Source organism: Sceloporus undulatus, chromosome 2 (assembly GCF_019175285.1).
Source record: "Sceloporus undulatus isolate JIND9_A2432 ecotype Alabama chromosome 2, SceUnd_v1.1, whole genome shotgun sequence".
NCBI lineage: Eukaryota > Metazoa > Chordata > Lepidosauria > Squamata > Phrynosomatidae > Sceloporus > Sceloporus undulatus.
Window position 1 is genome coordinate 57627717 of NC_056523.1, and position 12571 is coordinate 57640287.

At 41.0% G+C, this 12571-nt stretch overlaps 1 protein-coding gene across 1 annotated transcript in view; it reads left to right on the forward strand.

Annotated features, from left to right (window-relative positions):
* DNAH12 (dynein axonemal heavy chain 12) overlaps positions 1-12571 on the forward strand; it is a 155537-nt gene that overhangs the window by 60703 nt on the left and 82263 nt on the right. The window contains 7 exon segments of the mRNA XM_042451361.1: positions 1426-1535; positions 4225-4408; positions 8178-8318; positions 8825-8908; positions 8998-9186; positions 10091-10210; positions 10480-10668. Of these exon segments, the coding sequence (XP_042307295.1) occupies positions 1426-1535; positions 4225-4408; positions 8178-8318; positions 8825-8908; positions 8998-9186; positions 10091-10210; positions 10480-10668 (1017 nt within the window).

Here is a 12571-nt window from a genome sequence, read left to right on the forward strand (position 1 = left end):
ACATCCCCTACCCCTGGTTCTGGTATGATATCCAGCCATTTCGGCACCGAATCCCCCATCCCCCATTTCTCCTGACATAGGGACTCAAGGTGGCTAAACAACAACTTTAAAATAGTACAAGTTAAAAACAATACAAAAAGAGTTTAAAAAAAAGAAATAAACAATTTTTAAAAAATTACAAAAATTACAAATTACAAATTAAAATGTACCAAAATGTATGTGCTGTGGGCCCTTGGTATCTACTGGGGTTTGGCTTCAAGACTCCCATGTGGATACCAAAATCCATGGATGCTGAAGTCCCACTATATACAATGGATAGTTAACTCGTGTTCCTTATATAAAAACAGCAAAATCAATATTTGGAATGTATGTATTTTTGGAATATTTTCAAGCCTTCCAGCACAGTATATATACGCCACTCACTTCTATGCCATCACCCTCTGAAGATTCCGGCCACAGATGCAGACGAAACATCAGTAATAAATGCTTCCAGAACATGGCCACATAGCTTGAAAAACCCACGAAAAACTGGATGCCAGCCATGGAAGCCTTTGACGTCACACAGAAATAATCTAGTTTGAGATGGCTTTAACTGCCCTGGTTTAGTGCTAGGAAATTCTGGAAACGGATAATGAGCCCCATGTCCCCACTCAATTTTTTAAAAAATCTTCAATACCATTGTCACAGTTGTTTCAATCAGACTATTGAGATTTCTGCAAGTCAGTCCTTCCCATACATAAAATATTCAGAAATAAGTCCTGTTATGTCCAAAGGGACTGGTTCCCAGATATTGTGCATAGGCTTGTAACATGATTTGTTGAAGGCATCCTTCTAAGCCTTTGCTTTAGAAAAACACCCCTAAAAATTATACAGTATATTTTCTTTTGTTAGATGAGATTCTGTGAGTACATTATAAAACTGTTAATTTCTCTAAAGCAATATTACAAGATACTTTTTCTGCAGAACCTCACCAGCTTTAGTTTTTTGTGGGTTTTTCGGGCTATGTGGCCATGTTCTAGCAGAGTTTCTTCCTGACGTTTCACCAGCATCTGTGGCTGGTGGCATCTTCAGCATCTGTGGCTGGCATCTTCATTCTCTGAAGATGCCAGCCACAGATGCTGGCGAAACGTCAGGAAGAAACTCTGCTAGAACATGGCCACATAGCCCGAAAAACCCACAAAAAAACTATGGATGCCGGCCATGAAAGCCTTCAACTTTACATTCACCAGTTTTGCTAGTTTAAAAATGTGTCAATGGTTTATTAAATCCAGATTATTATCCTATAGCACTGTAAAATTCAATTGACTTAGTGGATAGTGCTTTGAAGTATGATTTATAATTTAGAGTGTAGGAAAGAGCAATTGTATGAGTATGAGCTTGTCAAACAGAAATAATAAAAAGTTACTTTTTAAAACTATATTTCAGGATTTTTTGGAATGTGCACATGAATGTTGTAAAGAGCATAATGTCCAACCTGTCAAAGTTTTTATTGAGAAAATGATACAGACCTATGAAATGATGATAGTGAGACATGGGTAAGTATATTTAGGGCAAATGACCCTCATAAATGTGGCTATAATTTAGTCCATATATTTTTAGTGCAAAGAGGGATTCTAGACATTGGGACTTGGTACTGTAATTATAACTGTGTGATAGAGCCAGTTTGGTGTAGTAGTTTGAGTGCTGCATCTCTGGAGATCAAGATTCAAATCACCACTTAGCCATTGTAACCTACAAGGCGACCTTGGGCAAGTCACGTACTTTCAGACATTTTGGAATCATAGAAGTGTGGAGTTAGAAGAGACCACAAGGGCCATTCTGTCCAACCCCCCTGCCATGCAGGAACTCTCAATCAAAGCATCCCGGACGGATGGCCATCCAGCCTCTGCTTAAAGACCTCCAAGGAAGGAGACTCCACTACACTCTGAAGAAGAGTGTTCCACTGTCGAACAGCCCTTACTGTCAGGAAGTTCCTATGTTGAGGTGGAATTTCTTTTCCCATAGCTTGTATCCAGTGTTCTGGGTACTGTTCTCTGGAGCAGCAGAAAACAAGCTTGCTCACTACTCAATTTGACATCCCTTCAAATATTTAAACAGGGCTATCATAATCACCTCAGGCTAAACATCCCCAGCTCCCTAAGTTGTTCCTCATAGGGCCTGGAGGGTAAACACAAACCCACTCTGATTATATCTCACCAAGAAAACACTGTGACAGGTTCGTCTTAGGGTCTCCATAAATTGGAAATGACTTGAAGGGATTATGGGATATTTCCATCAGTACTCAAGACACTTCCTGTATCAGTTTTCTAGGTGCAAGAACATTTTATTTCATAAAAACCAAGGGGAAGTTACTTGTTTTCAGTTGTAGTCTTCCTTTGTAAAATGTTAATGGCTGAAAGTTTCAACCACCATGCTAAGTGTGATGAATTGGGGATGCAGATTTATTTTGTAGGCTCTGGTTCCTTTCTTTGCTGCCATAGAGCCCCATGTCCCCACTCAAACGTTTTTAAAATCTTCAATACCATTATCATAATTGTTTCAATCAGGCTATTGAGATTTCTTATATATAACAAAATGATTCCCTCCCACATGCAGAATACCAAAGTATTTAAGGCAAGGGTAGGGATCGTGCATCCCTTCAGATATTGTCATTCTACTACAATTCCCATCAGTCCAAGAGAGTATAGACAATGGTGGAGAATCCTATGAATTGAAGTTATCAATTTGCATAACATTTGTATATTAAGATAAAATCAAGATCTAACACTGCAAATACTACCCAAATACACCACCAACATTTCTCCAGAATATGAAAGGCCCCTTGACTCCCACCCTGGTTGAGAGAGTGTTTGAAACTTTTATAGCTAATAATGTAGAAGTAATATGAGTAGGCATGCTATGAAACAGCCAAAGTACAGAATTATAATTTAAAAAGTAATCAGAAATAATAAAAAGTAAACAGAAATAATAAAAAGTTACTTTTTAAAACTATATTTCAGGATTTTTTGGAATGTGCACATGAATGTTGTAAAGAGCATAATGTCCAACCTGTCAAAGTTTTCCTGTCAAAGATTCTATTCATCATCATAGAATAGAATCAGAGAATCGTACATTTGGAAGAGACCACAAGGGCCATCCAGTCCAACCCCCTGCCATGCAGAAACTCTCAATCAAAACATCCCTGACAGATGGCCATCCAGCCTCTATTTAAAGACCCCCCAAGGAAGGAGACTCCTGAATTTACTAAACAAAATCAAAGTTTAATGACATTATAAATAAAAAAGCACACATTGAAATGGTAAAACAGCATAAGAATAGCATGCTTCCTATTCTACCTGGTCCATGAAATTATATGACAAGGAAGTCCTAATTTAATTAGCTGCCAAACAGTCTGTTTGTTTATCATATTACCAAATATGGAATCAAGCATGTGTCATTTTGAATAAAGATATATGAACAAGCAGAAAATTGGCTTATGCTGGAAGGCCCACCTGATGCTTGGAGTTTTCCTGCTTTGGGACCCAGAGGTGGGAATCATATCCTCCTCCTGATTTGATGCTGCAGGACTATAACTTCTATCACACGTAGCCAGTTTAGCCAATGATGAAGGGTGATAGGAGGTGCAGTCAAACAATGTCTACATAAATAGTTGCACATTCTAGGCAAAGAGGAAGTTCTTTTTTTTTCCAAGGGGGAAAGTTCCCATTGAATTTCCTGGATTTATATTTTAATAAATAGAAGCAATTTCATAGGTAAATGGGAAGGATAACCTGCTTTAGATTTGGGCCCATCTAGGATACTCTCAGCAATGGGCCAGTCTTATAAATCATAGATGCTAACTGGTAGTAGGTAATTGTATATTTCTTCCACTTATGGTAATTAATAGATTTTTGATGGTGGTAACATAAATGACACATGCTTGATACAGGTGATAGTTTGATTCCTGACATTCTTATTCATACATCCAAACAACAGGCAGCTTTCCAGTCTTTGAACTATACCAGTTGTCCACTTCAGTTGAAACACTTTAAAATTCAGCAAGATTCTTTTACAGTATGATAGTAGAAACTTACTGTATTTCTAATACATCTTCCTTGCCTTTTTCTAGCCCTTTCAGGAATATAATGTTCTAGCTCTGATGGAATAAATGGTTAAATGTGTCTAGAATTAGTCCTGTATTATGACATACAGTAAGATACTGATTAGCAACTTTTTATTTTTCAGTTTTATGCTTGTAGGGGAGCCTTTTGCTGGGAAGACCAAAGTTTTGCATGTGTTGGCAGATACACTTTCCCTTATGAATCAGCGTAGCTATGGAGATGAAGAAAAAGTGGTACACAGAACTGTAAATCCAAAATCCATTACTATGGGACAGCTTTTTGGACGATTTGACCCTGTATCTCATGAGGTATTTAAGATTCTTTAATTTGCAATAAAATAGTAAATATACATTGTAGTAATAAACCATATACCCTTGGCTATATTTATGCAGCTTCCAAAAATACTTGCGTTTGGTAGTAGGTATTAGCTAAATGAAATGTAGGGACTGTTGCATTCAGGTAATCTTACGTATTTGCTTCCCCCTCCAGGCGAATGTACACAACTGGTGAAAATATACTATTCACAAGAATCCAAATTTCAGACATTCATTATGGAGATTATCAGACAGGGGAAAAAGCTGGGAGTAAAAGGCATACTCCTGGCAAAGTCGCGCTGAAGATTTTCAGATGACGTCGTGCCTATCCAGGGCTTAACCCATGAAGATCCAGGACTTCCCCATGAATAGTTTGTTGCTGGAGTATTCCTGGATCTTCATGGATTAAATCCTGGATAAGCGTGATGTGTCTGAAAACCTTCAACACGATTGCATTACTCTGCTGGGGGTATGCCTTTTACTCCTGACTTCCTTCCCTCCCCCCCAGTCTGATAATCTCCTATGCAGGATTATCAATAATCAGAATGGAATATATCGATTTCTAATGTTTCGGCAGTCTCTGCAATCGTTGAATGTAAATATGGTTGGCTTGTAGTCTGTTTCCAGGCACAATTCAAAGTGCTGATTAAGGCCTATAAAGTTCTATATGGCTTGGGTACAGGCTGTTTGAAGAATTTGTTGGGATATAGAGCCAGAAGGAAAATGTACAATGTTGGTTTTAATAGTAACCAGGCATTAAAGGGTTACTGTGAGCCATAATGATTAGGCATTTAAACAGGAAGTGACATCAAAAGGATAGTCAACAAGTGCTGTAAAGTACTGTAGACTGCTGCCAGTCTGAAAAGTCACTCAAGCAGGGTGGCTGGACTCTTTGTGACACCAGAGGGAGAGGCAAGGCATGGAACCTTTGCTAGAGTAGTGACAAGCATTTCACCTCAGAGAGGGTTGTTACTAGTGTGGATGGTGGATGGTGTCGATGTATATATTGTTGTACACAGTGGAACTACTTCTAAGAATAAAGGCCTCATCTGAGAGAGGTTTACAGTGTCTTTTTGCTCACTGAGAAAGGGGGAGGTGTTTCTCCAGCTCACAAGCTGCTGACTACAGTCACAAAGGTGGAAAATCTGGTGCCAAACGCTGACGTGTTGCGCAACATCAAAAGCGTTTTAACAGAATTATATTATTGCATGTGATCTAGCCTGGACTTTGAGGTTGCAGTTCTGTGTCAAAACTGCAGAGCATAAAGCTCTGCAAGCATGCCTCCACAGAGCTTCACTTCTCATTTCTGACATGCAACCCCACATATATTTAGAAGCTGTAGGAGGATAGAGGATAGATGAGCAGCATCTAGATGCAATTATTTCACTTCTGCTTTCTCCTGGCTGCAGAGCTGCCACCAGAAAACTGTCATGGTGCCCCTTGCTCTTCCCAGCCACTACACATCTGTGTGGATACATGCAAACTGTAAGAGGTTGACTTGTGGAGAAGGGTGAGGAAGGAGGTATTCCATTGTAGAAGGAGTTACTGAATACCTCCTTCCTCACCATTCCTTAGCCTCAGGTTATGTCTGTACACTGACATGATTCTGGCCTGAGATCTTCAAGGGAGGCTCTTCTTTTGGTTCTGTCACTTTACAGGCATGTTTGGTGAAGACGTTGGAAATCTTTCTTGGTGGTTGCTTCTAGGCTGTAAAATGCCTTTTCAGGGGGGAGGGGCTAGACTCTCAGCGGATTTCGATACCATTAACCATGGTATCCTTCTGAGCCGCCTCTCTGGGATGGCAATTAGGGGCACTGTTATGCAGTGATTCCAGTCCTTCTTGGAGGGGTGGACTCAGAAGGTGGTGTTGGGTAGGGTTGCCATAATTGGCTGCCAACAAACCGGGACTAAATAAATAAATAAATAAATATTTTTAAAAATAAAAAAAATGCAGGGAGGTCCAGGCCAAAGCGGCGAGCATTGTGCTTTCTCCTGGGCCTCCACCAGCGCCGGGGAGGCCCAGGAGGCCATACAATGCTCCGCGCTTCGGCCTGGGCCTCCTGCAGCCACGGGGAGGCCCAGGCCGAAGCGCCGAGCGCGCCACCACCTCCGAGGCCTCCCTGGGGCTGATGGAGGCCACACAATGCTCCGTGCTTCAGCTTGGGCCTCCTCCAGCCGTGGGGAGGCCCAGGCCGAAGCACCGAGCACACCGCTGCCTCCGAGGCTTCCCTGGGGCTGGCGGAGGCCGCACAATGCTCTACGCTTCGGCCTGGGCATCCTCCAGCCGTGGGGAGGCCCAGGCTGAAGCGCCAAGCCCAGCTTGGCGGCAAGACCTTCTCAGAGGCGGAGGACGCTCCTCCGCCTTTGGAGAAAGCCTTGCCTGTCCTGGGAACTGAGGGAGAGCGGCACGGGACCATGCCCGCCTCCCAGAAAGTGGGATAGTCCCGTGAGTTCCCGGGATTTGGGAAGCCTTGTGTTGAGTGACTTCAGTTCGACTCCTTGGGCGCTGGCCTGTGGCGGTTCCGCTTTGTCCCCCATGTTATTTAACATCTACATGAAACCACTGGGAGAGGTCATCTGGAGTTTTGGGGTGAGCTGTCACCAGTATGCAGATGACACCCAACTCTATCTTTCCTCTCCATCTGATTCCAAGGAAACTATCTCTATACTGAACCAATGTCTGCAGTCAGTAATGGACTCGATGAGGGCAAACAAATTGATACTTAATCCAGACAAGACAGAGGTGTTCCTGGTCAGTCGTAAGGCAGATCAGGGAATTTGCCTTGCCTGTGCTGGATAGGGTTACGCTCACCCTGAAATCTCACGCTCTCAGCCAGGGTGTGCTCCTGAACTCCACTCTGAGCCTGGATTCCCAGGTTTCAGCAGTGGCCAGGAGTGCATTTGCATAGTTAAAACTTGTGCGGCAGCTGTGCCCATTCCTTGAGACGTCAGATCTGGCTACAGTGACACATGCCTGGATTACATCCCGTTTGGACTTCTGCATTACCCTCTACATGGGGCATCCTTTGGAACTGTTCAGAAATTTCAGCATGTGCAAAATGCCACTGCCAGAATGCTGACTGGGGCCAGTTATAGGGACCACATAACTTCCTTGCTGAAACAGCTGCACTGGCTACAGGTTCGTTTCTGGGCACAATTCAAAGTGCTAGTTCTGATTTATGACGGCTTAGGTCTAGATTATTTGAGAGATCGTATCTCCCTGAACAAACATGCTAGAGCCCTAAGATCTTCCGGGGAAGGCTTTCTCTCACTCCCTCCACCATCACAAGCTCGCCTGGTGAAGACACAAGAGAGAGCCTCCTCGGTGGCTGCTTCTGCCCTCTGGAATGCCCTTCCATGAGAAGCAAGACTGGCCCCCTCCTTGCTTGCCTTTCGTCGGCAGGTAAAAACGGCTCTGTTCAGGCAGGCTTTTAATGTCTAGTCATGGGATGGGTTTTATATGGGATGAGTTGTGATTTTATTGTGCTTTTAATGTTGGTAATTTTATATTGTTTTTAGCTGATGTTTTAATAGTTTTATTGCAGTATGTTTTTAGAATTGTTATTGTGAGCCACCTTGGGTCCCTTCAGGGAAAAAGACGAGGTATAAATTAAATCAATCAATCAATCAATCAGTAATACTTTACTTATTCAATATATGTCCATGAAAACATTGGCAGGATGAATTTGTCTGTCTGTATAAGAGAACATATTCAAATACAGATTGCTTAGTTCTGATTTTAAAAAGTCTTTTCTGATTTTAGTGGACAGATGGTATAGTGGCGAACACATTTCGGGAATTTGCTTTAACTGAAACACCTGACCGTAAATGGGTTATTTTTGATGGTCCTATTGATACGCTTTGGATAGAGAGCATGAACACTGTGTTGGATGACAACAAAAAGGTAACATCTAAGTGAATATGTGACTAAAAGCAGTTGCAACATTGTTGAAATAATTTGCTGTAATCAGAAATAAAACGTGTTGAAAATGCATTAATGAACCTAAAACCATATCATCTCAAAGTTTAATTAAATTGATAAATAGTAACAGATTGTGTGTTGTGTGCAATTGGCCAGAGTTTTGTTTTTTGTTTGGAGGCATGTTTTTCAGAAGCATCTGGTAGAGGCGGGAGCTGGTGTCTGGTGCTCTTGATTCTCATACTGTAGTCATTTATTTCATTTTTTGTGTGTGTGCTTAAGTTTTCAGATATGTGAAATCATTTTTTCATATCAATATTTTTTGAGGCTGGATTCTCCATATTTTCCAGTAAAATATCCCCACCTCACTCATTTCATGCTGAGGTTAAACAACTGGGCTAGTTCTGATGAATGATAGTTATAATAGATTTGTTTTATTATAACATTTACATAAATATAAAATAATCTGTATAAAACTGGGTGTTTTTTAGCTTTGTTTGATGAGTGGTGAAATCATCCAGATGTCACCTCAGATGAGTCTGATCTTTGAAACTATGGACCTCTCTCAGGCTTCAGTAAGTTAAATCAAAGTTCAACTATTTTACTGGTATTATAATGGGAGATATTATGAAAATTTAAGAATATATTTATTATTCTGCTATAGCCTGCTACAGTCAGTCGTTGTGGAATGATCTACTTGGAGCCTTTACAACTGGGCTGGAAGCCACTTGTAACATCTTGGTTGAACAAACTTCCTGAACCCTTGGAAGAGAAGGAGTATCAAGAACTTTTGAGTGATCTTTTCAACTGGTTTATTCCACCTGCATTAAGAATTCGTCAGAAAAAATGCAAAGTAATTTGGGACTTTTCTCAAATAATATATCTAGCAAAAGTGGATAAAGGCAGTGTCTGGTTCAAACATGGCTACTTTTCAGCTTGTACAGATTGAGGATGTGGACAGGCTGCATGAAGTGAGAGCAAATGCATATTCATTAGATCCATGTCCAGCATGGTTAATGAAATCTGCCAGGGCTGGGCTCATAATGTGGCTATCAGAATCAGAGAATCTCTCACAAAGACACAGGGTTCTAACAGTTTAAAAGAGCTCCTAGAGCAGGAGGACCTTTATTATTTAGATCCATTGCAATCAATCTCTGAGCCTGGATTTGGAACAGAAATCTTGATTACCCTTGTAGCTGACTTGTACTGAGGAATGGATGTGGGGAATGGTATCCTAGTAGTTTTCAGAGCTTTTAGCACAATCAGCCATCATATCATTTTGAACTGTTTCTGTTGGTTGGGACTTTTAAAAATATCCCCCCAAAGTGTAGAGGATATTTCCTATCAAAGGAGATGATGGGAAGTTCCCATTGTATATGCAGACTTGAACTCAAGCTGTGCATTAAAGCAGATGTGAATTTACTTTCTGGATCCAGAACTTTTAAATGTTATTGTGATATTCTGGTCTACACAAAGCATACTATACTTTAATCAGTATAATAATGTAAATTTTACAAGGAAAGGAATATGTGCTGGAATGAACCTATGAAGCTAGTTTCTATATGAAACAAAGACCATTCTCTCTTAAGGAATTACTAGAATTTCTTACAGGTTTACATTGATAATTGAAATAAAAAATTTAAAGGTAAAATTACTTTGGTAAGGTAAAACGAATATAAATATTTATAAAATTTGTATCTCTGTATCCATCATGGACATACATATACTGTTATTTTTCCCCCCTCTTCCTCTTGCAGGAGTTAGTTCCAACAAGTAATAGCAATAATGTGGTATCTCTCACTCAGCTTTTGGAAATGTTGCTTTGTGACACTGTGCAAAAGGATCCTAGCAATAAAAACATCCAGAAGTGGATTACGGTTGGTCTGAATTGAATATATATTTGAAATTTAGTTAATTGGTTATATTTCTTTTGGACAATTATTCTTCCGAGCTAGCTTTTTAAAAATAATAATAAAAATGCATGTTCAGAAATTGGTTTATAAATTACTGTAAGATAGTATACACGCCAAAGGCTTCAAAATGAAATTTACTGTGGGGGCATAATTAGCTATTACAGTAAATAATAGGTCAATAAGCATATGCCAGGAAAACACTATTTAATAACTGCTTTTGTTGTTTCTTGAAGGGTTGTTTTGCATTCTCCCTGATTTGGTCCATTGGTGCAACCTGTGATGGTGATGGTCGGATTGTGTTTGATGGTTTCATAAGGGATATTGTCACGGGGAAGTTAGACCAACATCCAGTACCAGCATCTGTGGGCAAATGGGAACATCCATTTGAAGAGAAAGGCTTGGTGTATGATTACATGTTTGAGGTGAGGATTCACTACAGAATTATTATTGGATGTTATAATTAAGATGTATATAACTACTGGAGAGAGCCAGAATGGTGTAGTGGTTTGAACATTAGACTATAATAATAATACATTTTTATTTATATTTCCTGCCTCTCCCCACGGATCGAGGCAGGATCACAACAAAAGAATCAACAGTGCAAAATACAAAATACAGTATTATCTAAAAGTACAACAATAGTACAGCAATAACACAATAAAATGGCCAACAATACTGCTACCAATCATTAAAATATCCAAATCATCATCTGTTTCCCATGCTGTCAAGTCCGAAGTAGGAAAGTTCTTAAAAATCAGCTATATAAAGCTGCTGGAAGAGATCTGTCTTAGGTGCCTTCTTAAAAGCTTCTAATGTGGTAATAAAACGGATCTCTTCTGGTAAGTTGTTCTATAGTTTAGGGGCCATGGCTGTAAACAGTTTATGGGAAGTTATAACTAGTCTAGTTTTTGTGTATTCCAATAGTTTCTTCCCTGATGTTCTGAGAGTGCGGGGCGGATTGTGTAGGGAGAGGCATTCCCTTAAGTAACTCGGGCCTCTATGACTCTAGAAACCAATATTTGACTCTCACTGGGCCATAGAGTACACTGGATGTCCTTGAGCAAGTCACACTCTCTCAGCTTCAGAGGAAAACAAAGGCAAAGCCCCAGGATATGTTTGCCTTAGGGTTGCCATAAATCTGAAGATGCACAACAACAGCGTAACTGTTGAAAACAAGTGAGACAGCATACAAATAGAATGTTAACATGCAAAGCTATGTTTTAATATATCGTTCCCTCCCCAGTAGAAAAGCTATGCATTTGTATGGTTGTTGTTAAGTCCCATCATTGTTCAGATTTCCATGGTATACATACCGTATTTTCTGGCGTACAAGACTACTTTTTAGCCCAGTAAAATCTTCCCCAAAGTCGGGGGTCGTCTTGTGCTCCAGAAAAAAAAAAAGCCAAGCCTGCCGGCTGGGTCCTAAAGAAAACCCGCAGCAGCAAGCCTTCTCCTGAAGGCAAAGGAGCCGCATGGTGTGTCCCTTCCCTTTCCTTCCTCCCTTTCCTTTCCTCCCTTCTTCCTTCCCCTTCCTAGGTTTCTCTCTCTTTCTCCACTATTTCCTTCCTTCCCTCCCTTTCTTTTTTCCCTCCTTCCTTCTCTCCCAGACTCCCTCCCTCCTTCCTTCCCTTTTTCCTCCTTTTCTTCTCTTCCCTTCCTTCCTTGCTCCCTCCCCTCCTTTTCCCGGGCGGTGGCATTCCTCTCTGGGGAGGGACGGCAGGAGGTCTTTCTACCTTCCCTCCTGACTCGGCTCAGTCCTTCCCAAGAGAAGGAGCAGAGGGTTTCCCGCACTCTGCCTCTCCTTCTCCTCTTCCCTTCCCTTGTGTAGGATGGAGCCTTGTTGGGGGAAAGAAAGAACTCCGGGAGTCAGTTGGGAAGGAAGGACCCACTTTTTGTTGCCAGGCAAAAACACACTGCAGCAATAATCCAATCTGAGACTGCTTTAAGTGCTCTGGCTCAGTGCTAGGGAATTCTGGGAAATGTAGTTTTGTGAGAGATTGAGCCTTCTCTGTCAGAGAGCTCTGGTGCCACAATAAACTCCATTTCCCAGGATTCTCTAGCACTGGGCCAGGGCAGTTAAAGTGCTCTCAAACTGGACTTTTGCTGCCCTGTGTTTTGGACCTTTGTCTCTTTTCTTTGGCTAAGTCTGGAGAGAAAAAGAAAAACAACAACTCTTGGCACGCAGAGAAACCCAGCCAGGCTGCTCCTTAGGAGTCTGGCTGGAGGCTTTCTTTCTTTCTTTCTTTCTTTCTTTCTTTCTTTCTTTCTTTCTTTCTCACATGCCTCTCAAGGTGTATCTACACTGTAGAAGTAGAATGCACCATC